General features: G+C 45.8%; 1 protein-coding gene across 1 annotated transcript in view; it reads right to left on the bottom strand.

Annotated features, from left to right (window-relative positions):
• Positions 1 to 21,104, bottom strand: part of Fat2 (FAT atypical cadherin 2) — a 65,345-nt gene extending 44,241 nt beyond the window's left edge. The window contains exons 1-8 of the mRNA XM_076855748.2: positions 17,846 to 21,104; positions 13,780 to 14,094; positions 8,810 to 8,868; positions 6,905 to 7,216; positions 5,819 to 6,029; positions 3,548 to 3,687; positions 2,643 to 2,924; positions 1,374 to 1,584 (exon numbers count right to left, since the gene is read on the bottom strand). Coding sequence (XP_076711863.2) covers positions 1,374 to 1,584; positions 2,643 to 2,924; positions 3,548 to 3,687; positions 5,819 to 6,029; positions 6,905 to 7,216; positions 8,810 to 8,868; positions 13,780 to 14,094; positions 17,846 to 21,104 — 4,789 coding nt within the window. The remainder of the gene's footprint in view (positions 1 to 1,373; positions 1,585 to 2,642; positions 2,925 to 3,547; positions 3,688 to 5,818; positions 6,030 to 6,904; positions 7,217 to 8,809; positions 8,869 to 13,779; positions 14,095 to 17,845) is intronic.
• Positions 21,105 to 27,687: the final 6,583 nt, after the last annotated feature.

The following is a 27,687-nucleotide window of genomic DNA, read 5'->3' as shown; positions in this document are numbered from 1 at the left end:
AGATTCGTCATAAGACTTTCAATCCATGTCTTCCACACTTGGAAACCCTTCTCCAGCTGATTGTATGGGTGGTCTGTGATACAGGTGCCAAACTCAGTCAAAAACCCAGGTTTATAGTGGTTCCCTTAAAAGTCGCTAAGTTAACTGTGTAGACATAACTCTAATTCTCATTTCTTATGTTACTGAGAGTAAAAATCAGGGCACAAGATTCTATGTCTGTTTTGATCTCAATACCACAAAAAGATGCTAGAAAAAGATGAGAGACAAATAGACAAAATTGGTATCTCTGGGTGAAGGTGATCATGTTTCAGTGTTATGTTCTTCTTTATACATTCCTGTATTTTCCATATATTCAAAAATGGACATGAGTTACTCCTATACTCAAAAGAACATTTGAAAACTATCTGTAAAATGAAACCATTTTCTTCATCAGAAGGGCTGACAGTGAGGTGAAATTGGATAACAGATGTGATTATACTTAATAAATCACAAAAAGTAAACAATCTATGCATTATAATTTATATTCTTTAGGTATGAATGGACTTCTGTCACATGGCAAGTATTTCTTCAAAACAGAAAATGTAAAATGCTCTGATTTTTTGAGCATAAACAAGCATTATGCTCCGTGAGAATAAAGAGTAAGTTCTTCCAAAGAAACTAGCTCTATAAAGTATTAACTATCATTAAAGATAATTATTATTAAATGTCATTAATTATACATTATCAACCATTACAAATTATAATTAATAATTAGTTGGCTACTGGATATTATCACTTTTGTTACATTAACTACCTATAATTGACCCTTATCAATGATCATAATAATAACCCCTGGCATTTATATAATCTTTTACAGTTTATGACATTTATTAACATACATTGTATCTTTTAATCTTTTATAACAACTTTCTAGAAAAACATTATTCCTGTTTTTTGAGATGATGAAAACCATGGAGCAGACATTAAATGATTATATGGCCTTAGCAGAAAACAGAAGTTACTCCTAAGACTGCTATACACCTAATACCTAAAGTATTTACACATCTCTTTTAATGTACATGCATGAAGTCATTGCATTTTAAAATGTTGCATGGGCTTCAAAAGCATCTTATGCATATGTGGTCATTGGTGGTTTATGTCATATATATGTAAAGTCTCCCATAACTTGAGTAGTCCCTTTGCTATTGTTATTACCATCTTTGGTTATGCCATAACTTAGGTCATGATAGTTCAAGGGAATGTTCTAGAACTGATATTTGTCAAAGCCTGGAGATTTTGTGACTTGATTAATCTGAAAATTCATGCCTCTAGTGCTTTCCTTTATTTTCAAAGCAGCTTTTGCCATCCTCTGAACTCATGGCCAGACCTCTCACCTTTCAGGAGGGAGTAGTGGACCACAGCATTGGCACCCCGGTCAGCATCCTCAGCTCGGACCTGGAGCAGCTCTGTGCCAGGGACTATGGTGTCAGGAACACTTGCCTCATACCGGAGCTGGGTGAAGTGTGGTGGGTGGAGGTTTCCATCCTCCACATGAATGGTCACCCACACGAAGTTCCTCTTGATGGGCATCTCTTGGTCTCGGACCTGTGGGCCCAAGGGGGTATTAGCAAAAGGAATGGAAGGAGACAGGGCTGGAGATTAAGGTCAATAAATAGGATGCCCATGAAACCTTACCAAAGTGTAACTCTGCATATGTCTTTAAATCTTGATCCAATCTATGGTCTATTTTCCTTTTACAAATAATTACAATTAGACTTAGCTATTTTAATGGATAATTTCACTTTGGGACAAAGGCAGAAATAGGCAAAGAAACAGTATTTTCCAGATAAGGCCCCTGAAAACTTTAGTTCTTTGTTAACATCACACAGAAAAAAAAAATCAATGGTCAAGTAAATTTGGGAAGCACTGAATTAAATGGAGCAGATCAGTTTTCATTGCCGCAGGATTTCTCAGAGGCTTCAATATACACTAATGTGCCTAGAGGATGATACAGGTAAGAAACTTGACCCCCCACAACAGGAAGACAGAATTTTTTTTTAATTAAAATTTATGGAGGCTTTCACTCTCAAGGTCATAAAAATGTACGCACAAGACCTAGAGTTTTGGGTCCTGTACCTGCTTGCCTGACCCTGGTCCTTGCTTTGGGTATGAGGGTCTTATTTTATTTGGGGTATTTTGTTTGTTGGTTTGTTTGTTTTTGTGATGCTGGGGATGGAACCCAGGGCCTTGTGCACATGAGGCAAGCACTCTACCAAGTGAGCTATATCCCCAGCCCCTGGGTATGAGGGGATATAGCTAAGTTCCTTCTAGCTCTGACTCTTTATCCATCCACATGGTAGTCATAAAGTCATGGCGTGGGAAAAGATTTGTTGGGAGATACTTGGGGTGAGTCCAGAGAAAGCCAAGGTGCACAGGAATTTCCTTGCCAGCCACCCTGTCTCTTGTTTTCATTCCAGGAATCCCCTATGGAAGATGCCTCTGGCCAGCAGTGAAAGATCCCAATTCTCTCTCTTGGATTCTCTTGACAGCATCAGCACATCCAGTTCATCAGAGATGAAGGATGCTTCCACATGCCTCCCAGTGTGTCCACCCCCCACACCCACTCACAACCACACCCTCACCCGCTTCTTCAGTGTGCTCACCATAACCGTCAGTGTATGCTGGGAGGGCCCTGAGCCCAGGTCCAATTTCCCCACGGTTACCAGGACACCACTGCTTGGGTCCAGCTGGAAGAGGCTGGTACTTTCCGGGTCCTGGCTGCCCTGGATGGTGTAGATGAGTCCCTTGCCCTTGTCCTGATCTGTAGCCTGGACTCGGAGGAGCTCGACCCCAGGCAGAGTGTCCTGGGGGACTCTGACCTCATAGTGAACCTCCAGAAACTGAGGCCTGTGATGGTTAATGTTGGCAATCATGAAAATGTAGACCTAGGGAGGACACACACACAGAGAAGGGGGACTGTGAACTGCATGGGGACCAGGACAGCGTCTGTCTGAATCTCCCCTGAACCGTCCATGCCTAGCACAGTACCTGGCACACAGAGCCATTCTCACTCGATAAATATTTCCAGAATGAATGATGGAATCTCAAAATCACCAGGCTTTCAGAACCCCAGGCTGTCTTATGGTTTTTTCAAAAATAAAAATTTTATAAATGAGCCTTTTCTTCAAATTAAAAGTTATGTAAAATTCCAATATATGAAACAGAAAAAAAAAAAAAACTATGGTTAAAAAAACCAGAGTAGAAATCTAGAAACCCATGACCTGCCCATCATTCATCATACCCATGGTAGCCCCTCGGGGATTCTATCTTTAACTAAAACTTCTCATTTAGGCAAATTCCTTCATCATATAGAGCTCCAGTGTGGGAACAAACATTATTCCAAGATCGTAGAAGTAGGGTGTGGGTTATGTAAAACTGGATCCCAGAATTTTCATTTCAGATTCTTTGAGGTCCACCACATCCACAGAAAACTTTCTGGAACCTCATTCCAACCAAGACCACCTCCCGTCTCCTCTCCACTCAGGCATTGCCAACTGAGTCCTCTAACCTGGGTGGCAATGGTGTGGAACCCATCTGTCACCTCCACAGTCAAGTTATAGCTTGACCTTCTCCGTGTATCAAGAGGCCTGGCGATGATGATGCTGCCCGTGGTCTTCTCAATGTCAAAGTCCATGTCCTTATCCCCACCTGGAGCGGCAGTGGGGAGAAAGAAGCACACACAACACAACCTCAGTGACGTAGGCGGCAGCAGCATAACTGGCATCTGGTCATCAGATTTAGAGCACGTGGTAAAGGTACTGTGGACGTTCAAGGAAGAACCCGAATCAGAGATTCTAAGACTGTTCCAAGACGATATGTTATCTGAATGACAGGCTGGAATTGATCCGCACCAGAGTCCAAAGAGCTATATGCAAACTACTGTGATAGTCTTGTGCCTAGAAAATAACTCTGTTCAATAAGAAGGAGAGGATTTAATAAACTACAAGGAATCAAGATATAGAATGATGTGAAACTACTTAAATGTGTCCTGTTTAGTGATATGGAAATGTATTCACCATCTCTTACATTTAAAATATTAGTAAATGATATGTTAATATAACTCTTTATATGTGCGTCTGTGTGTACATGCACACATGTGTGCATAAAGAAACACATCAAAAGTGTAACGATGGATTATCTTCTGGTTGATGGGACTTCCGGTCATTTTAATTTTCTTCCCTGTATTCATTTGTGTTTTCTTACTGTTCTATAGGGTGCATGCATTATATAAAGGAAATTATGTGTAATGGGAAAATAAGTCAAGCAAATAGAAGAGAAGGCAATCAGAAGTGAAAGTAAGACCAGGATGTCAAAGAGATTGGGTCAAATGCAGATCTTAAGCTTATCTCTGAGCCAGGCTAAAACTCTTTGAGCCAGGCTGAAAACGGAACTCCCTGCCTGTGTGGGTACTGAAACTCCTAAGAGATTTTTAATGTAAAAATTTCAGAGAGCCTATAAAACCTCTACATTTCTATGCAAATTTACATATGTGGGTGTGCATATGTGTTCATACAGCATTTTGGTGTTGTGGGCCAGGCTATATGGGCAATGATCAAACAGACTCCATTTTGCCCTGAGACTCCACATCATGTAAGAAATGCTTCTCCCAGGGAAAGCCCTACCTCTGTACTCATCAACAGTTGATTAGCAGAGCATGTTTGGCAACACAAAATGGCAAGTCTTATACAATGTAAAAGTGTTCTCTCTTTGGTTCCCATTTTTTCTTAGAGAATGTACCCTGTTCTGATTGATTGTCTAAATGTTAGTAACCATTCTTTAACTTGTACTCAACTAGGGACGTACTGTCCCACTCTCTTTTCTGTTTATGATTTTTAGATCTCATAATGTTTGTCTATGGTTTTGAATCATAAAAACAGCCACTTATGCTTTAATATGGTTTTGGACTATAAAAGGTGTACTCATACCCCAGGAGGGGGTCGAAGGGTATAGACTTGCAGCCTACCCCTTGGCCCACTAGCTGTGGATCCGGACTGCCAACTGGCGGATAAAGTGTCCATCTCCTGCTTTAAGATCGACTCAGTGATTTATTGCAATCTTGCCTTAACATTAGGAAGAAGACCTTAGCATTCATCAGATTCTCAGAGGGCTTTATGAATTTCTGTTTCCAAAACAAAAACAACCACCACCAAAAAACATAGCAAAACAAAAACCACTATGATTTAGAGATAGAGAGGAATGTATGTTAGAGGAGCCCATCAGAGATTAGACCCAAGTTCCTCTTAAAATGATAAGGAGCGTGGGGCTAGGGCTGTAGCTCAGTGACAGAATAGATGCTTAGCATGACTGAGGCCCTGGGTACAATCTCCAGCACCAAAAGCAAGAATAAGAATGAGCATTTTTCCCTGGGTCTTGAAGAACCTGGACAAGTATGCTGAACATGGCCCCAGGGTATAACTACCCTCAGGCTCATAGTCAGGAAGTCATCTCTATCAGTATTTCATGTTTTTTGCCTCTGGGTCTTTCTGCACCATTCATCTCAGGTTTCCTAGGCATCTGCAGTAACTGAAGCACTGCCCAACCCTGTCTGGGGTCACCGGTGAGATCACAGACATTCCACCTGAGATCATGGCTATAATGGAAAGAAAACTTGACAAAAGCTACTACCCACTGCCCCAGAGAACCTGAGAAGCATGATATCACCATTCAGGGCCCAAAGAGGGGCTACCAAAGAGCATGACCTTGAGGGAGGTCAGAAGGACGGCACATTGAGGACTAGAACTGGTTTACAAAGAAGTGACGGGTGCTTCTGGGGACTCACCTGAGATGTGGAACCAGAAGAGGCCAGGTCGGCCCTCTACACTGATGACCCCCACCATGTGGTTCACAGGGTCTGTCTCCATGACCGTAAAACTGTAGTGGTTTTCATCAAAGGCCATTGGTATGGAGGATGGTCGAGGCTGGGGGATCCATTCTATGTGTAGCCGGACACTAGTTGAGAGTGGTGGCTGCCCACTATCGGTTGCCTTGATCTATAAAGATACCAGCACCAAAATTGAGCCACCACCAAGCTGACCTATTGTCCATTGACTCATTCATTTGACACATTCTTAGGGATCACGATACACAGGCATTGTGTTAGTTGTTATAACCACGGTGGTTAAGCAAAACACGTAATTTGTGGTCTAGAACCTCTTGGTTAGTGAAAAATAATAAAAGCCACCATTTAGCGAAGGTTTACTGTGTGCTAGTTCATAAACTGAACTTTGCGTATATATGCCCTTTATCATTCCCAACAACTATAAACAGAAAGCTAGACTTTATTAGGCTCTTACTACTATCAGACCTTGCTCTGAGAGTTTTGTGTGCAATGTCTTATTTAATCTTCATGGTAGGCCAAGGAGAGGGTCTATTATCATTTTCCTTCTGCAGGAGGAAACTGGAGCTCAGGATGGTTGAATTCACCCACCAAATTATGTGCCTGGCCAGCAAGAAGGCTGAGATTCTTGAATTCAGGCCATCTGACATGATGACCCAAGGCCTACCCATTTGGTACATTGTCTTCCTGCAAGAATAATGTTCTTATTCCCAGTTGACAGATGATGAAACAAAGGCTCAGAAGAGTTAAGTGACTCGTTCAAGATCACACAGATGCTAGGATCAATACTCACGCACATCTTGATTTCAGAGCCTTTGTTAATCTCACTAAATCCTTATCTAAAAGAACAGATAGGGTTTCCCAGTCTCTTTCTGTGCACAGAGAAAGATCCAGAATTGGTTGGAGTCAAGACTCCCAGCTTCCATTTCCATCATGCTACCAGCTACTTCCCTCCTCCTGTGTCCTCACAGAAAAAATCCCAGCCAACTCTGCGACTCCCTCCTCTGTGACCTCTCTCTATTTGCTCACCGTTAGGATATTATATTCTCCGGCCGTAAAGGTGCTACTGGATGACACTATACCGGTGACTGGGTCAATGCTGAAACCCTCCTCATCGGTCTCCTCAATGCTATAGGTGACCCTGCCATTGAGACCGTCATCTGAGTCTGAAGCCACCAGCCTGTACACAGGCCCGGGGGACACTGGGCTGAGCCTCTCTGGAAGACGAACATTGAAGAGCTTGTGGGAGAATACAGGTGGATTGTCATTGACGTCCAAGATGCACACCACCACCCTGGAGGTGGACTTCAGGGAGGGCTCCCCATTGTCCAGCACAGTCACCTGCAGACAGAATTGAGCATGAGGACCTGGACTGAGAAATACAAAGTCGTGCATATGTACAACATGACCACCCAGCACAACATGACCACTGCTCTGACAGTCTGTTTAATGTTAGTTTGTTCTTTGGTATATGCTTGTTATTTTTATTACCATAACCTCACTTGCTCGGAATTCAGCTCTCTAGTAACTTTGTCCACAGGAAAACCAGCAAGAACAGAGAAAGGAACCAGAGGCAAGTGGAAGATGTCAAGATCAAAGTGTCCAGACCAAAGCTGGTGCTCTTCACCCAGCAAGGCCCAGGGCCATTCCAAAAAGACTATCTACTTCTTATTTGTTTGTATTTCACAGTAGCTCATGCTCCTTTGAGCTACTTGAGGTTAGAATATGTTTATGCAGGAATGGGTGGAACCTCTTGAGTCAGACACGAAACCCAATACACGAAATGAAATTCAGAATGCGAGAAAAGACACCAAAGCAATTTCAGACTCAGAAGCTATTTTGTATAGGGGCAAATCATTCCATGCCTATAAGCCCCAAGAACACAGCATGAGATGGGACATTACCACTTACAGCGATTCCAGATTTTTAAAATACTTTAAATTTTTAAAGGCAAATTCGTCAGTCCCTAGAAACTCTAGAAGACCATTTAGCTGTTACTAGTAATACTCATTTCTGTGCACAGTCTGTGAACATAGAAGATAAATATATACATATATGTCAAATATATATACATATGACATATATATATATAAACATATATATGTATTCTAGATTCTTCCACTAACCTAGTGCTTGACCTTGGGTGAGTCTCTTTCTGGACCAGAGGGCTGTACTAGAAACCAGACCTGAGAAGCACATAGCACATGTATACTGCTCCTCCTTCCCACACTTACTTCAGACATTATTAAGGACATGACCTCCCTTGTCAGTGCTGATGAGCAGCAAAGACCCAACAATCCTTTATCACTAAACCACAACAAGGCTCAGTTCAAGTCTGTCCTCTTCCCTGAGCCTAGAACTCTCCTCAGTCACAGTACCAGAGACATGTGTGCAACTCCAAGGTCTGCCATGGCCCCATAAATCACTACAAATTCAGTGACCAGGTTCACCACTATTACTTGTTGGCATAATTGTAGCAGGCTTCCTTTTCCCCACCCCCCACTTTATGAATACTGTTGTTATTCCCAAGAAATAGAAACTAGCCCGAGATAAAACCTACCATGGAGACTGGCCGATCTCTCCCTGTTCTTATCAAGAGATAAGAGACAACTTACTGACCCCTGAGATGGGGACGTGCTGGTTTCCCTGTTCTTACCTTGAGAAAATAAAGGGACACGCCGGTTTCCCTGTTCTCCTTTCTGTCTCTGTTCCCAAGAAACAAACTTGCCTTCCACAAAATCAAGACTAAACCCGCCCCTAGCGCGAGGTCATGATTTTAGCCTATAAAAGGTAACATTCAAGGGGCAGTTGCTGCTGCTGTCCCTTCCTCTGTGCAGAGCAGCCTTGTCAGGCTCCTCACAGTAAACCTGCTTCTTATCCCAGGGGTATGTGTGTGTGTGATTAGCCCTGTGCCACTTTTCTGGGATGACCCACCTCCAGAACGTGTTCATCCTTGTTCTCTCGGTCCAGCTGCTTGGCGGTGGACAGGAGACCTGCGGCAGAAATGGTAGGAGGCAGACATGAGCAAAGGGCTCCCAGAGCCACTGTACTGAGGTGAGTTCAGGATGATACCCGATGAGAATTATCAGATGGGAATTCTTCCAGTCTTTGGAGAGCAAGTATATTAAGGGGAAGGGAAGGGAAAGTGAGGGGGTAAAAGAGAACAACAGTGATAATGTGCTAGCTGAAGTTCCCACCTACATTTGCTTGGGGTGATGGGTCAAAAACTCAGCGACCTCCCAGCATCATCACCCTGTCCAATCAAATGCCTGCTCCCTCAGATATTCACCCAATCAGATGCCAGCCCACTCATACCCACCCAATCAGATGCCAGCCCACTCAAATACTCACCTGTACAGATGCCCATCCTCTCAGAAAGAACTGAGCTGGATGGAAATCACTTGTTCCTGACAGACTCTAACCTAATGACTCTAATCTTTATGTCATCCTAAGCTCTCAGCCTAAGAGCTCATGGTTGAGTATGAAAAAATGCCCTCTAAATAGAAACAAAGCTATTGGCAGCCATCAGTGAACCCTCAGAAAAGTGTCAGTAAGTTCATTGATTTTTGTTTAAGCTTCACGAAGTCATGAAGATAAGGGAAGCGAGAGTCCGCTCTTGCTGGGAGCTCAGGAAAGAGAGTGGAGGTTCTGTGTGGGGTGCAGTGAAGGCAAAGGGGATTCCGCCTTGGGGTGGAGCCTCCAGTGAAAGAGAAGAGCTTGGTGTGAGGAGGTGGTCTCTGTCAGGAGCATATGACCCCCTCTTGGAGTAGAACATGTGCCGTCCCAGCTTCTTCTTCCCTGATGGCAAGCATGGGAGGGGTCAAGGAAGATGCCCTGGAACGCCCCATGTCCAGGCACCCTTCCAGACAGAAGGAAGATGAGTGGAAACAGGGCATAACATTCCTCTGTGACTGGTGTGTGCCGACCCTGGTCACCTATTCAGTTCATCCCTAAGCTGAGAGGCTGGATAAAGAAAAGCTTGGACTCTGGGACACTCCCGCCCCAAGGAAGAGTGTGAGGGGTACTGGGTCTCAGGGTGAGCCCTCTGGTCTCCTTCTTCCCTTCCCCCTGCCCCTTCTCTTTCTCCATTTCCTTTTTTTATGAATATCCCTCTCCCTCCCCTCTCTTCCTTTCTCCCTTCTCTCTCTCTGTCTTCTGAATCTCAGGCTCTCGCCCTCACTGTCTTCCCTCTCTCCATTCCTCTCCCTTCCCTCCCTTCCTATCTCCCTCCCTCTCTCAGTATCTTCTTTTTTCTTCCTTTTATCTTTTGATCTTTCTCTCACCACTGCTTCCCCCTACCTCATAAGGGCTTGTGTTCCTGGAATCACTGCCCCGTGAACCCCTTCTCTGACAAATGGCAGATTCTCTGACACATGTCCAAATTCCCAGGGATTGCCCATATAGAACGAGGGGACATCAGAGCCTTCCACACAGGGCTGCCGAGGACCCACTAAGGAGGTGTGTGGAATGCCCCTCAACTCTCCTGGCACTTAGTGTCACTCAACCTATTTATCTCTTACCATTTTCCCCTCCAAACAAAGACCCTTCCTTAGCCCTTCCCTTCCTCCCCTCCCTCATCCAATCTTTTTCTAACAGCTGTTGACTCCCCTCAGATAGACCCCTGATCCCCTTTCATCTTGACCCACCGCAGTGCAATTTTTTCCCCAACTACCCTTTCATCTTCATCTCCCTGTTCTTCCCTTCCCCAGCCTCCCCCAGCACCAGTGTTCACTGAGCTCTCACAGGCCCAGACTTTCTTCTCATCTTTCTATTTTTCTACCTATTAACTTATTTAATGCTCACAATTGTCCAGGAGGGAGCTGCTACCATCTCCATGTTACTGGTGAGAAGTCAGGCACGATGGCTTGAATGTGTCCTCCAAAAGTTCATGGGTTGGCAACTGAATCCTCACGTTCATATCTTGATGGTATTTTTAGGTGGGGGCTTTGGAAGCTAATTAGGATTAGATGAGTTGGGGGTGGTAAGGTCCCCAGTATGGCATTAGTGGCTTTATCAAAAGAGGAAAAGACACTCAAAGTAGCACACTTATTCTGTCTTACCATATGATGCCTTCTGCCATGTTATAATGCAGCAAGAAGGCCCCCACCCCATGCCAGCACCATGCTCTTTCTTAGAGTTTCCAGCTTCCAGATCTGTGCAGTAAGTCAACCTGTAATCCTTATCAATTATCTAATGTGTGGTATTCAGTTACAGCAACACAAAATGGATTAATGTAAGCAGAAGAGTAGCTTTCCCAAGATACCACCGTTTATAAGTAGAGGAACTGGGATATGCCTTTTGAAAATTGACCTGCTTGCTGTATCTTCAATGAGATCCTGGTCTTTGTCTCTCCTGGATGTTGTCCATGTCATTCTCCTTGTCCATGTCCCCTCCCTGAATGCTGTCTGTAAAAATCCTCCCCTTCCTGTATTCACCCTATTCCAAAAAAGCAGCTGCAGACCCACTACACAGACCGGATCATCCTCTTCCTCCTCTGAGCAGCTAGGGTACCACACCCACTCATATTTTACAAAGCTGCGTTCTTTTGCACTGGTTCTGTACTCCTTCCATCTAAATATTCATGCTCCTGATGGACTGAATTTCCCAAAGCCTGAAACCATGTTTTATTTTTTCACATCTCTCCACTGCACATCATTTAAAGGCCTCACCAGGGCAGGTACCTTTAAACGTTTGCTGAGTAAATGAATGTATATTGGGTTTAACCAAAGATTGTGAATAAAGCCAAGAAATCCGTTCATCCGTGTAACAATTATTTGCTGAGCTTCTACTATATGCCAGGTACTAATTATATTGTGATAGGCAAAAATAGTGAAGGTCCTTTTTCTGGGGAACCTTTGAAGTCCAGTGGGCAAGGATAATTCATGGAGTGAACATACGGATGAACATAATGGGGTGTATGATACATGTTATGAAAGGGAGCAAATGGTGCCAGGAAGTGTATTATGGTATCAGGAAAATTCTCTCTGGGTGAGGAGCAGCCATGGACTGAAGCAGCCATGTGACTGGAACCCAGAGAACAGCAGCATGATAGGGCAAGATGAAGCCAGAGGGGTCAGCAGGGCTGGGTCAGACATGAGTCCATGGGACAGGGCAAACTCTGACTTTTCTCTTAAAGGCACAAAACAAGCATCTCAGCTACCCCTGTAGGAAATGGGGAGTGCAATGGTGAAGATGAGGATGGTAGGCTGGAATCATGGGGGATATATTCTTTTACTTTTAAAAAGTTCATGCTAATAAAGATTTCTTCTCCTCAACCGCAGGAAAACTAAGAACATCTCTGCCTTCTAGGGCGTTCTGCCAGAACTGCTGTCAGGGAACTGTTGATAGTCAACAGAACAGGGATTTGGAAGAAGTTGAGAAGTTAATGCCTCAGGTGAGAGATCTCTTAGCTCTTCTAAAAAGGGAGGAACAGGGTGGGCCCAGGCAGAAAACCAGCTTAAGCCTGTTCTCCACTAGAAAAGCATCCTCCTCCTGGGATGACTACTCCATACCCTGAGCTCAAAGTTTAGTAGGAAAGGCACCCAACAAATGTCCCTGGGGAAAATAGACACTTGTATTACCCACTCACTGTCTGCCCCAGAACTCCCTCCCAGAACCTCCTTGGTCTTCAGGGTCAAGGCAAAGCCCACTAGCATTCTCCCTCTTCCCTTACTCCAGTCTTACCAGGGTTCTGTCCTTCTAGGACAATGGTAAAAGGTTGTGGAATGGGATATTGTGTTCAGAGGAGAAAAATGTCAGCCTTCTCTACAGTAGATCTGTTGTTCATCTTCTGAGAGGAAGATGTGGCCTTAGAGAAGTTCCCCCAAGCACTGGAAAGTGGTTCTCAAACTCCAGTGCCAGTGGGAGCTAGGCAGGGGTAAATGGGGTTGTAGACTGAGAAAAAGACCATAGGGGATGATGGGGACAGGGACCATGAGGACCAGAGGACATAAGCTTGGTCTGCTCAGGAAGCTGTTGCCAGTCTCTGGTATAACGTGGCCCTATGGAAAGATGGAGATAGTGTGGCCAGACCTTCCCATTTTTGAAGAAAAATCAGAGATCTGAAATGCTTTGTGGAATCTGCCAATTTTAAAATTGTGCCAAATAAGTCATTTTATATATTTATGAATATATTATATAGAAATATATATGTGAAAAAAATATATATACATACATACACACACACACACATACACACCCACACACACATCAACACATAAAATTACTGGGTCAAATTGTATGTTTCATTCTAATTTTAAAAGGTACTGATCTATGACAACATTTTACCTTCTTGCATTCTACCAATAATGAATAAAAGTACTACTATTCCAAAAAAGCTTGTGCCAGTCAGACAAAACACCCCTGTGGGTTATACCTGGCTCACTGCTGCCAACTGGTGACTGCTACATTCCTTTAACCCATCCACCATCCTTTCTCCACATGTTCTTGGACCAAGGACAGTTGCTAATGAGAGTTCTAGGTGGATCCCTATTGCCACTGTGTGGGTGAAGTTGGGATCAGTCTGGAACTAAGGTTAAAGGTGGCTCTCTGACTGATGCTTGTGACTCCAGGAGGGATCAGCATGGGAGCATTTGGAGATCTGAAATATCCCCAGATGTTGCTGGATCCCAAGGCAAGAAAGCTCACAGTAGATTCTTCTCCTTTTCCTATGGAGATGGACTTAGTAGAAAAGTGTCTCAGGCTTTAGCACTCATTAGAATCCCCTGAATTTCTTGTTAAAATACAGATTTTCTAGACCCTCTCTCAGAATCCTGATTCAGGAGGTCTGGGGTGAGGATTTGAATTTTCAGCCACTTTGCAGGTGATGCGATGATGCTTGGGTACCACATTTTGAGAAACTTCATTGCACAGATCCCTATTTATCTGTATTTCTGGGTCCTTACCTGTGAATGGGTGAATAATGAAGAATCCCATGTGATTCCCACTGGTGATGTTGAAGGTTAGCTTCCCTTTTGAGCTGGAGTCCGGGTCCCAGGCATCCAGTTGAAGCACAGAGGTGCCCAAGGGAGCATCCTCCTGGATGGAGGGGTAGAACACGGGTCTGGACATCCGGGGTGGGTTGTCATTGACATCTGTGACCTCAATGTAGACTTCAGTGACAGAAGAGAGAGGTACAGAACCCCTGTCCACAGCCAGTACTGTCAACCAGTAGTAGGGTACAAATTCCCGATCCAGGGGCATCAGAGTCTGAATCATTCCTGGGGACAGGTAAATCACCAAACCCAAAATTCTTTAGAGCTCAAAATATCTTTAGAAATTACGCTACCCAATCCCTGATCTTTACTGTGGAAAGGATAGGATAAGTATTCCAAAAAAGGAGAGAATGGTTGCCAAGTGGATATGGGAGATGTTGAGTTGAACATAGGGGAATTAACGTCTGAATTATGGAACCTCCCAGAACCATTTTTTGCTGAAAGAGGCTCTCAAATCTGGCCTATGGGCCTGTATAGGGTTTAAGGAGGTAGTGGTAGCTTATCCATTTTCTCCTAACTGCTTCAACCCAAGTGCCATTGATGTATTTTACATTTCTTAGGGCAATCCTTTTTTTTTTTTTTTTTTTAAGAGATGAGGTCTTCCTAAGTTGCCCCAACTGAGCTCCAACACGTAATCCTCCAACCTCAACCTCTCCCAACTAACAGTAACTGTCATTTGACTGTTTTCTTCACTCTTTAAATCCTGATAGATCATCAATATAAGGATTAGGCATTTTATGAATAAATTACTATTTCCTTCTCCATCATCTTCATGAATTTAGGGGCTTACCTCCATTCTTTAGCTTACTCACTCCACAAATTGCTTACTATGGGCCAGCTCTGTTTTAGAACTTGAAGGTCCAATAGTGAGAAAAAGAAACTGGAACCCTAAGTTCTCATAGATCACACTCAACTGGCGGGACCTGTGCTTGGAACAGAGCAGAGCACTCCAGCAATGGCAGATGGGAAGCTGAGGCCCAGAGAGGGAGCCTGGCTTAACCAAGATTATGCAGGGAGAAGTGAAGGATCTCGGTCTGGCACTGACCATCTAAAGCCCTTTCGACCACATCGCCAGCCCTTTGATTGTAAATAAATCATCCACCAGGTTGTAAATTCCTTGAGGGCAGCCAGCTTCCTCATTCACCTAGGATCTCTTCAAGGTCCCTCTTAGTAATTGGTGTTCAGTATGTACTTAAACTGCACTTATTTTCTACAAAACTTAAAAAAAAAGAATAAGTAAGTTGATGTCACATTTTTGGAGGGAAATTTGGAAATAACTATTGCCATAGAAAATGTACAATATTGGTCTGGGGTTCAGTGGTAGAGCAGCTGTTAGCCATGTGTGAGAAGGCCTTGGACTCTGATCCCCAGCACTATATGCATTATCCTTTGACCCAATAACTTCATTTTTAAGAGATTTTACTAGAGACTAGGGATGTAGGTCAGTGGTAGTGTTCGCCTAGCAATGCACGAGGCCCTGAGATCAATCCCCAGGACCACAAAAATAAATAAATAATAAATAAAACAGTTTTTCTTAAAGACACTAATATATATGAGTAAAAGAACATAAATAAGGTTGTTAGACCTATGTGATAAAGTAATATGCACCAAATAAAAATGGATGAAAAACATTTATATGTACTAGAAAAATAAGATGTCCTGAGGTGACATTATATAAAAATGTAAATTTTAGAAGTAGTGTATTGTTTTGTAATAATTAGATAGTGAAAATATATCAGATACAATTAAATAGTGAAAATATATCAGATACAAAGAGGGAAAAAATCAGTGTATAGATGAAGCTGTTAATAAAGATGGTATTTATACAATGGGAACTATGGAACACTGAAGAAAGAAGCTGAAGAAGACCCTAGAAGATGAAAAGACTCCCATGTTCATGGATAGATAATCTTGTTCAGAATTAATATTGTCGAAATGGTCACACTACCAAGAGCAATACATAGATTCAATGCAATCCCCAACAAAATACCAATGACATTCATCACAAAACTAGGGGAAAATGGTCCTAAAATTCATTTGGAAGAATAAGAGACCCAGAATAGTCAAAGCAATTCTGAACAAGAAGAGTAATACAGGAGACATCACAACACCTGATCTCAAATTATACTATAGAGCTATAGTAACAAAAAATGGCATGATATTGGCACCAAAACAGACATGAAGACCAATGGAATAGAATAGAAGACAGAGATAAACCAACATACTTGTAGTCATCTGATACTTGACAAAGGTGCCCAAAATATGTGTTGGAGAAAAGATAGCTTTTTTAACAAGTAGTTCTGGGAAAACTGGAAATCCATATGTAGAAGAATGAAATTAGATCCCTATCTCTCACCCTGCACCAAAGTCAAATAAAAGTGGATCAAAGACGTAGAAATTAGACCAGAAATATTGCAAAAGTTAGAAGAAAACATAGGGTTCATCATAAAGGTGAGAGCAACAACTTCCTCAAAAGACCCCTACAGCCCAAGAAATAAAACGAACAATCAATAAGTGGGATATCATCAAATGTCAAGGCTTCTTCATAGCAAAGGAAATGATTAAGATCATGAAGAGAGAACCTATGGAATGGGCAAAATCACTTCCAGCTGTTCCTCTGATCAATATCCAGAATTTATAAAGAACTCAGAAAACTCAAAGCCCAAAAAACAAATAACCCAATAAATAAGTGGACAAAAGAACTAAACACATTTTTCAAAAGAAGAAACACAAAAGATGAACAAATACACGGAAAAATGTTCAACTTCTCTAGCAATTAGGGAAATACAAATCAAAACCACTAAGATTGAATCTCACTTTAGTCAGAATGGCAATTATCAAGAACACAACAATAAGTACTGGCAAAGGTGTAGGGGGAGAGGTACACTCATACATTGTTGGTGGGGCCTGCAAGTTAGTCCAACCACTCTGAAAAGCAGTATGGAGATTCTTCAAAAAATAGAAACAGAACCACTGTATGACCCAGCTATCCAGCTCCTCAGTATTCCTCCAAAAAATCTAAAATCAGCATACTAGAGCAATACTGTCACACCAATGTTCATAGCAGCACAATTCAAAGAGCAAAATTATAGAACCAGATCAGATGCCCATCAACAAATGAAAGGATAAAAAAAAATGTGGTATATATACACAATGGAGTTTTACTCAGCCATAAAGAAGAATGAAATAATGACTTTTGCTGGCATATGGGTGGAAACGAAGAACATCATGCTAAGTGAAATAAACTAGACTCAGAAAAATTAGGGGCCAAATGCTTTCTCTCACATGTGGAAACTAGAGCAACATAAGGAAAAAGAAGACGTGTAGGGAAGGGGATCGGATATCATAGATCTATAAGGAAGATCGGTGGAGTTGAAGAAGGAGATTGAGAGAGAGGGAGGACAGGAAAGGAGAGGAAATACAGAATTAACAAAATCACATTATATGCATATATAAATGTGCCACAGGGAATTTCACCTTTAGGTATATGTGGAAAGTATCAATCAATCAATCAATCAATAAAGTAGGAAGCTCAGTAGAGGAAGGAGAAAAGGAGGAAAGAAAGGGAACAGGAATTGAAAACAAATTATGGAATTTGATGTATGCATGTATGATTTTGTCAAAATGAATCCAACTACTATGTATAAGTCTATGCTCTAATTTTTAAAAGATTGTATTTGGGGAGATGGAATGCAGATGAGTATATATATATATATATATATATATATATATATATATATAATTAAATTTATAAAATTAATTATATATATAATTAAATAAAAATGTATAAGCAGCATTTATTACTTTCATATTTTGTGTGTGAAATATCAGGAAAGAGACTATCGGGAAATATCAGGAAAGAGAATCCCTATTTATTGTTTCTATCTGCCGCCTGATTTCTTTCAGGATAGTCCCTGATTTTCCTTCACCCAGTCCCGGGCATTCCAGTGTTCCCATCCTACCCCACCCCCAGTACCTGTGTCTTGGTTGATAGTGAAAGCTTCAAGGCCAGTGCCAGCTCGCAGAAAGTACTGGAGCTCCCCATCCAGGCCACTGTCGTCATCGCGAGCAGACACCAGCATCACCTGAGTTCCTGAGGGGCTGTTCTCTTGCACGTGAGCCTGGTGCACAAAGGAGGTAAAGCGGGGAGGATGGAGATTCTCATTCACATCCAGGACTATCACCTCCACGTGGCAGAGGGTCCTACGGGCCAGGGGCCTCCCACTGTCACTGACCCACAAGCTCAGGTTATACCCAGCCCGCCTCTCAAAATCCAACTCTTTTTCCAGACTCAGTGCCCCAGTCATCGGATCCATCCGGAAGGTTCCATGGGCATCCTCCAACAGGACATATCGCACTTCACCTGCAGGACCCAGGTCAGGATCCGAGGCATCCAGAAACGTCAACACAGTTCCTGGGGGCAAGTCCTCTGGGACCTTCAGGCTGCTGTGTTCTGTGATGCACTGGGGAGAGTTATCATTCTCATCTTCCAGTGTGACTATCAGGTCAGTGACAGAGAAGAGCTGGTGGCCCTTCCTGGGCTGATCCCTGGCCTCTACCTTGAGTACATACCGAGGTTCTGCTTCCCGGTCCAAGTACCCTGTGACCACTAGCTCCCCAGTGAGAGGGTGGAGGGAAAACTTCTCGGTGGGGCTCAGCAGGGTGTAGCGAACCCGGCCGTTGTCCTCCGAGTCAGCATCTTTCGTTTGCAGCTGTGCAATTGTGGTTCCGACCTCTGTGTCCTCTGAGATGGTTAGCTGGTACCCGCCGGGAGGGAATGTGGGTGCATTGTCATTCCAGTCCTGCACATTCACTGTCAGCACCTTCCAAGAGGCCTTCTGGGGAGTGCCCAGGTCATACACTGTGACATTGAGGAGGTAGTAACTGGTGGTTTCGTAGTCCAGCGGAGCGGCTACTGTGAGCAGCCCCGTCTCCAGCTCAATGTCAAAACAGCCCTCCTCATTGCCGTCTGCGATCACATAGACCAGTTTGCCATTAAAGCCAGCATCAGGGTCAGTGGCTGCCAGGCGGGCCAAGGGCATGTTGATGGGAACACGCTCGAGAACGTCAATGGACTGGGGGAAGTGGTCCTCAAACTGGGGGGGGTGACGATTGATCTGATATGTGCTCAGGGAAGGGAATTCCTCGTCACCGGGCTCCTGGTCCTGAAGCCCAACAGAGTGAAGGATGGTCTTTGTGAAGTGTGTGAGCACCCCCGTCTTATCACACCTCACAGGGACCTCCAAACGGGGGTCCTTCACCACGGTCACATTCAGAGTTGTGGGGGAAGCATAGTTTTTGCCATCTGAGGCTGTAATTTTCAAGAAATACCTGGTGGGATGATCCGCGGAGAGATTCATAAAAGAACGTTTGAGGGATATCACCCCGGAGAAGTCATCTAGGGAAAAATAACCTGCTTCGTTGCCCGACACCATCTCGTATTTCAGGTTCTGAAGCTCATCCACATCGATGGCTGACACGGTCATTATCAGCTTCCCCACTGGCCAGTCGTGGCGAATAGACACCGTGCAGTTGACTTCCTCAAACATGGGCTGGTTGTCATTCAAGTTCTTGAGACTAAGAGAAACGGACACTTCCTTCTCCTGGCGGAAAGGGGATCCCCAGTCCGAGGCCCGAACCCGGAAGGTATAAATTCTTTTCATGAGCTCATAGTCCATGGGTTTGGAGGTGGAGATGATCCCCAGGTAAGGGTCGATAGAGAATGGCACCGCTTTGGGGCCAGCGATGGAATAGGTGACATATCCATTTTCCCCATGATCCCAGTCCGTGGCAGTAACAGTCAAAACACTGGTTCCTGGAGGGATGTTCTCCTCCAAGGTGCCATCGTAGGAAGACCTGTTGAAGATGGGGGCGTGGTTGTTACAGTCCACGATGTCAATGACCACCGTGGCAGCGGCCAGGCCCGGTGAGGTCCTGACGTGTAGCTGGTAGTGGGCTCGGTCATGGAAGTCCAGGAGCTTCGTGGTGGTGATCAACCCAGTGCGAGCGTTGAGTTTAAACCCTGTGCTCTCTGAGGATGGCTTTAGAACGTACTGCAGGTTGGGGAAGGCGGGGGTGACTTTCACCAACACCACGCGGCTTCCCGGAGGGGAAAACTCGCTAAGCTTCACCCTATAAACAGCCTTCTCGAATCTGAGGGAAGCTAGTTTGGAGGGTGGTAGGTGAAAGCCCCTGATCTGGGAATATAAAGTAGGTCTGCCCCCGCTCCTGGCCTGCAGGCTGAGGTTGAATCCGTGAAGGTGCTCCATCCAGTTGACATCTTTGACAGACACCAGACTGAATTCGTTGCCGTGGGCGTAGGACTTGACGGCCTTGAAGTGCTTCCCAGGGTCTCCGGCGACAACTTCCAGGGAGTCCACTTCAGCCCCTGAGCCGTTTGCATCTACCACTATGGTGGCATAGGCTGCACCTTCACTGTCATCTGGTGGAGTCACCACCACTGAGGCAATGGCCAGGGACTTCCTGGGGGCAGGCTCCACGTGGACCACAAGCGAAGCCAAGTTGCCAAATCCGTTGCCCTCAGAGATTTTTCGCATGCGGTCCACAGCCAGCACCTGGAGCTCATACTTCCCTCTCCAGGTGACATTGAGCTTCCCAGCCACCGTGACCACGCCGCTGGTGGGATGGATCGCAAACGCGTCTGACCTTGAATTGAAGGCGTAATAGAACTCGGCGTTCTGGCCCAGGTCAGCGTCGGTGGCTGTCACTTTGCAGATGGGGCTCTTGAGGGGCATGTCCTCGGAGATGGTGACTCTGTACGATGGCGGGGAGAAGAGGGGCCTCAGATCATTCTGGTCCAGGATGTGGACCACCACGCGGGTCAAAGCTTCAAACTCCAAGGTCTTCTCCGTGGCTTGGATGATAAGGGTGTAGCTGTCCCGCACCTCCCTGTTGAGAAGTGCCGTATTGCTGCTCTTTGTCCTTATTCTCAGGAAGCAGAAGTTCCCCACCACATATTCCTCCGTCTTAAATACATTGGCCACGTCCCCAGAGATGATCCGGTACCTCACTGCCCACTGGGGCTCCGCGAGGTACATGCCCATTTTCTCAGCGCTCTCCACATAGGTCTTGGGAGCAGAGTTTTCGTAGATGGTAACATTGTAAAGCGAGTGTGTGAAGTGCCACCCTGAGGAGGAGACAATTCCTTCTGGGGGCTTCTCGCAGGTCACACAATGGAGCACCAAAACAGCAAGACCCAGCAAGGCATTAATCATGGTGGAAAAAAAAAAAAACTCCCGAAACCTTGGCAAATGAAAAAAAAAAAAAAAAGATGCAGGTTAGGAAAGAAATAATTCCTATTGCTATGGTTCTTATCTTCAGGGGACATTTGGCAATTTCTGAACATATCTTTTGCTATCTTACTTGGGGACAAAATGCTGCTGGCTTGTAATAGGCAAAGACCTGAGAGGCTGCTAAACATCCTACAATGCACAGGACAGACCCCACAGCAAGGAATTACCTGGCCCCAAGTGTCCATAGTGCTCAGCTAGGTGAAGGACAAAAGATCTATCTACACCTGTCCCACTACCCATCCTTGGGGACAGAGCCGACTCTGACTCATCTTGTAACAGGAACGTAGACAACTTAAAATGTTCTCTCAGGAGCACCCAGCAGAAACCACACACTCCCGATCACTTACTCCTTTTCCCCCAAAACTCCCTGTGATGGTAAAATAGTCCCGGCTCTTAGGCAGGCACCCAAGCTCCGTGATCTGGCTCTAAGCTGTCCTTCCTCGCTGTCCTTCCTCCGCACCTCTCCAACAAGGCTGAGCTCCAGCCAGAGCTCTGACCTAACGCAGGACTGCAGAGAAGGATCCCGAGCCTGGCAACCCTAGCACTGACACCCCTCTACCCTTTGCTCGGTGGGCGACTCTGGGCAAGTTCTTAAACTTCTGTGAACCTCAATTTCTTCTTATGGGATAAGACTATTATCAATCTCATAGAATTAATGCGGAAAAAAATTTTAAATCAAGGTAAGTGACGTAGCAGGGTACACAGCATGGTAAGTTTTAACTAATGTTAGCCGTTATTATAATAGGAAGGGAGCAGGGCGGGCCCCACACCTACTGAGAAGCAAAGCAGAAGCCAGGAGGTAAATTCCTTGAGCTGCAGACCCCTGCCTGAAGCTTAGGCTCACCTGTCCCCATCCCTTGTGACCAGGGCCTGATGCCAACTCATACTGTAACCAGAACACAGACCACCCCCAGAGTCCTGGAATGTCAGAGCCGAAGTGGACGTTAGAGATGACGAAGTTCTGTCCCTACTCCTCATGCATCCATGGGAAGAGTCCTCATGGAGTGAGTTTTGCCCCAGATCACACAGTGGGTGGTCAGGTAGGAACCGGTCCCTGGAAAGTCCTTCTTGAACTGACCATGAACAAAAGCTTTGCCTCTCCAAGACTTGCTGCCGTCCCCATTCTCTCCCTTGCTGTTTCTCATGATACCAATCCCTGAATCCAGCCTGGATAGGTCAGGGGCCAGGGCCAGGGGCAGGGGCAGACGCTGAGAGGCCAAGAGTAAGGCTGGGTGCAGCAGGCAGGTGCCGGGGCGTCCTGATTCCTAGGTGCTCCTCGGCTGCCAGCCTGCTGTGCTGGAGCATTCCTGGATGAAGCAGGTCGGACTTGTTTTTCCAGTTACCTTGCTCTTCAAAGGCAAGAAAGAGTTAAGCTTCCAGGGCAAGGGGAAAGGAGAGGCTGGGAGCCAAGCCTGCCCAGAAAATGCACTGGGCACAGGGTTTGTTAGGACCCTGCTGGTAACAGCCCAAGTGGGGCGTCAGGAATGGAAAAGTCTGCCTAACTGGGTTCTGAGGATCCGTGACAGAAAAGAACCCGAATATGCCCCGTTCTTCCAGCTTCCCGTCACTCTCTGTCCCCTGAGTTCTTCTTGGGGGCGCCCCAAGCCCAGGCACCTCAGAAAAGCAGAAGCCCACACTTGGTGTCCAAAAGCCAGTGTCAGAAAGAGGTGCCATCTAGTTCCCACCCCCCCTGCCCCCTGCTGTCACCCTTTACTCATTACTGATCCCATAGAGGACCAGTTACAGGAAAAAGCAACACTCACGCTGCCCCTCAAACAGTCCCCACAAGCAGAAGGGGACCCCTGAGTCCGGGGGTCCCCAAGCTCCACAGGATGGCATTGCTTTTGAAGTTGCAATCCCAGGGGAAGAGAGTCCTCACCCCAGCCCAGGTGTGATCTGCAGGCAGCTCAGTGGCCAGGGTGCATGCAGCGGGCCCTGGAGCCCTGCTTGCCCTGCTCTGCGGAGCTTCCTGTTCGCCAGGCCATCTCCAGGGCCGGGCAGGCCCCAACAAGGCAGGCGCTCAGCGCTGCAAGGCGCCAGGCAGAGGGAGCCGTTAAGATGAGCTGTTGGGAAAGAAGCAGGGACAGGGTCTCCCTGGAGGGGACAAGAGTCAGAGAGAAGGCACCCTTGGGTGGTAGTTTGATGCTCACAGCTGTGGGACCCACAGAGCAGCCGGCTAAGGGAAGATGCTGTCACAAGTGAACACATTGGCAGGGGGCAGAGGCATGTCGGGCTCCCAGCACCATCCTCCTAGCTACGGAACCAGGGACCACGATTTTGAGACATCATATAAAACCATAAATGAATTCATATTTATTACACATTTCAAATTCTCCAGTGGCTTCCCATAGCGCTTGTAATGAAATCTAACTCCTGACCATGGCCTCAAAGACCCTGCACCATTGGAGCCCTGCCTGGGTCCCCAGTGGTCATTCCCAGCCCTCTTCCCATTGTTCATCAAGCTGCAGTTCACAGGCCTCCTTTCTCCTTAGGCCAACCCAGGCCTGCCTCAGGACCTTTGCATTTGCCGCCTCTCTCTATTTAAGATTCTCACAGGGGAGGGTCCTTCTTTTTTTTTTGGGGGGGAGGGTCCTTCTTGCCATCCGATTTTCAACTCAACTCTTACCTTCTGATCCCCTATTTAAAGCCACCTCCTTCTAATCGCCTTCTCTATCACCTTACCTGTACTTATCACCACCCAACATATTCCTGTTTGTTTAATGACTGTCCCCACCGCTTGACTCCAGGCTCCATGAAGACAAGAGCTTTGTGTATGTAATTCATAGGCCCAGAGCCTTTAGCAATAATCTCCTTTTTATTTATTTATTTTTTTTATTTTTGAAGTTGGAAAATAAAATCCCAAAGAAAAAAGCGGGACTTGTCCAAGGCACAGGTGGAGAGTGACAGCCAGGCACCTTCCTCCTGACCGCCAACTGAAAGAGATGCCGTGGCCACTTATGAATCTGTCTGCTTGGTTCCAGCACCCTCTCCACCACCTGCTAACTGCACCACCTGGGGCAAGTCACTTAGCATCTCTGAACCTCAGTTTCTTCATCTGTAAGATGGGCCTTTAAAAGCATTGCTCTTGGGGGGGTGGTTTATAAAAACTGAATAAGATCATGCATCTCCAAGTGTTGATGACAGCCCTCGGCACACGGACAGCTCTCAGGACGTTAGTTATTTTTAGTTTTCAATATCACGGCAGAATCAGAGCCTGGGTTGGGGTGCAGGTGGGGTTCACGGAACTTTCTGGAGAGGGTCCAGCCTGCACCTCAGTGGAGCAGGAAGCTGCTGGTGCCTGGTCGAGTCTCAGCTTGCTGGCCCAGCTACAGGCTGTTCGAGGAAGCTACGAGCACACACTTGTCTGGGGTGGGGCCTCCTGCTCCTTGGCTTCCTTGGTCCCAGGAAGAAATCTGAATGTGGGTGAATGTGCACATGTGTGAGAAAGCACACACGCATCCTTAGGAGGCGAGTTATGAGTAATCGTGTGAGTATATTATCGGGTGCACTAGACCCTTTTAGGGTATAGGTATAAATCACATCGTCTCTGTGGAACTCCCGACCCCTTTCACAGACGTGGAAGGTGGAACCCAGGCCTCTGCTGTGTGCCTTGGGCAAGTGGCTTGTCTTCTTGAATCCTCAGTTTCCCTACTTGAGAAGATGGTTTAGACAATCAAGTAAGCACAGGTAAGTGCTAAACAGCATGTGATGCTGTTTTCAAAAAATAAGACCCAGGGCCATGACCTGACAGCAGCCACCTAACACAGATGACTGCTGGGTTTGAGGATTATGAAAACCTGCAGGCACATTACCATGTCCTTCCTGATCGGACCTCAAAAGGGCCATTTGTCTGCAGCTCGAGACCAGGGACCTTGAAGGAGACCCAGCTGCAGCGCCTCCTGCTCGGCTCCCCACTCTGGCTTCTCAGAAACTCCACTCCGACATCCAGGAACAGGTGGTTGTCACACCCTTGTCTTTACCCAAGTCGTGACAAAAAGTTTGACCACAGTTGCAATGAGCAGCGCTCTGAGATCTTTCCTGGTTCCCTTCATTGGCCTGTGCATGACAAAGTATCTCTCTCCCATGTTGAATGAACCCCCCAGAGGCCGTGGAGGGATTTCCCCTGGCCGTGGACAGGGATGACACCCACCCACGCCTGTTCAACATTGAGGTCACACCCCTGGATCTGAGGTCACTCCCTTCAGTGTGGTCTTGGTCAAGTGAGCCGCGTAAGCCCTGTGGACCGCTTTCAAACTCATCTGTGAGCACTATGCAGGCTGGGGACGTTCAGGCACGGGACATAGCAGGATTCCAAACCTCACTATTGCTTTCAGAGGTGGAGTCTGTTTCCCAGTGGAATTGTACCTGGAAACCTCACCCTACAAACTGATAAAAGCAGGCAGGACTGTTAGACGCAGGGGTGGAGCCCAGGGCCCTGGCCACAGGCTTGTCCCTCGCCCTCCAGGGAAGCACAGGTCTGGGCTCGATGAGCTCCAAGCACCTTCCAGATCTGACAAGCTGCGGCCCTGCTATTCTAATGCTCTGGGTCCTGTCATAAAAAGTTCTCTGACATGTGATTGGGTGTGCTGAGATTTTCACACCCTGTGATCTGCATTTGTAATGGGCCAGGTGCTGTGTGCGTCAGACACTTTAAATTCTCCAGGTCTATGACTCTGTGATTATTTCTGTCCTTTCCACCAGGACCTTGAAAGGATTCAAAGCCAAAACAAACTTCCACTGAAGAAGCTCCTACTCGATTTGTTTAAAACGTCAAATGTCTGGGCTGGGGATGTGGCTCAAGGGGTAGCGCGCTCGCCTGGCATGCATGTGGCCCGGGTTCGATCCTCAGCACCACATACAAACAAAGATGTTGTGTCCGCTGAAAACTAAAAAATAAATGTTGAAATTCCCTCCCTCTCTCTCTCTCTCTTTAAAAAAATAAAATAAAATAAAATAAAATGTCAAATGTCATTTCTGACAATGCAATTCCTCTTCATTCCCCCCACAGAAATACCCTAGCATAGAGCCGGGGGTGGGGGGACCTCTCCCTCCCAGCCAAACACCTTCTGTCTTCTCAGGAGCATCACAGACAGTAATCAGCAGTGCACGCTACACTCCAAAGAAGCACAGCCGCCCTCGGACTCCCATTTCTCAGATTAGGGAAACTGAGGCTTTCATGGCACACCCAAGGCCACCCGGAAAGGCAGTGGCTGGACTGTGAGCAGCCAGCCAGACTCCTGAACCCCCGTGCTCTGAATTCTAGGCCGTGGGGATGATCAGTGAGATGAGGTGTTGACAAACCAGCAAGCCACTGGCTTCATGCCTCTGGATCGGAGAACATCCTTCCTCTCTCCCAAATCCGAATGTGAAATGACGACAGATTTGGGAGGCATCAGAATCTGTTTTTTGACAACGCCCTGCCTCCTTTGCTCTAGGCAATCAGCACTAGAACTGGCCTCTGTGGTCCTCAAGAAAGTATCCCAAACAGATTCTATATGTTCTTTAAGTTGGGGTTGGGGTTGGATTGGGATGGCATGTGCCTCTGAGCCAAAATAAGAACTATAATATGTGAAAAAAACAGTTTTCAAGGTACCTGCCAGTCAGGAAGTCTCAGCCACTGAAATGATGTTCCTGTTAGTAGTAGGGAGCCATTGAAGGCTTCTGAGATGGAGCGAGAGCAGACAGAACTACGTTTGAGAAAGAATAACGCGACATCTGACCAATTCAAGACTTTCACTCTGGGTTGGACCAGGCTTGAACACCAACTCTACTGATGTAAGCCAACTGTATGGAGGGAGACTGGATTTATCTCCACAAAACTTGGACGACTAGTTGATTCATCTGTTAGTTTGCTGGCAGCTGCTGTTGGGTTCTCACATGAAAAGACAAAGATCAAAGATCTAGAGGTGGGCAGGACAAAGAGACAGTGGTTTGAGCCACTGACCGGCCGAGTGACCTTCGAAGGCCACAGAACCCCTCCTGGGTCTCAACCTACCTGCCTGTAAAATGGAGCTAATGACAGCTACTCCCACCCACTTCCCAGGATCTGTGGAAGGCAAATAATATGACAGGTGAAAGCCGAGGAGGAAAGACACAGAGCAACACATTATTAGGACCAGCGACGGCTTGGAGAGCGGCAGCGTGGAGGAACAGCCTGACCCAGGCATGGTCTCAGGAAGGCTGACTGTAAAAGCCAGGCCGGTGCAGCCCGGTCATTAGAAGGAAAGGAAACTGGAAGGACATACTTCCCCAGAGCATGGTGACAGAGAGCTGGGATTTGGTGTCCCATTCTCTATTACTATTCTCATCAATGATAAAAAAAATATTCTCATTCGTGATGTTTGATATCTACATGATAATCATCAAGTTTTCCAAAAAGCTTTTGCATACATTCTCTCCCTTGGGTCTTTGGATAAGAGACAAGGTGTTGGGTAAGAATTGACAGCTAAGAAAGTGGGCTCTGGAATCAGACTTGGTTTCCAAACCCTGTTCTTTCATTTACCAG

The sequence above is a fragment of the Callospermophilus lateralis genome, chromosome 5 (assembly GCF_048772815.1).
Source record: "Callospermophilus lateralis isolate mCalLat2 chromosome 5, mCalLat2.hap1, whole genome shotgun sequence".
Taxonomy (NCBI): domain Eukaryota; kingdom Metazoa; phylum Chordata; class Mammalia; order Rodentia; family Sciuridae; genus Callospermophilus; species Callospermophilus lateralis.
This window is presented reverse-complemented; position numbering and strand designations above follow the sequence as displayed.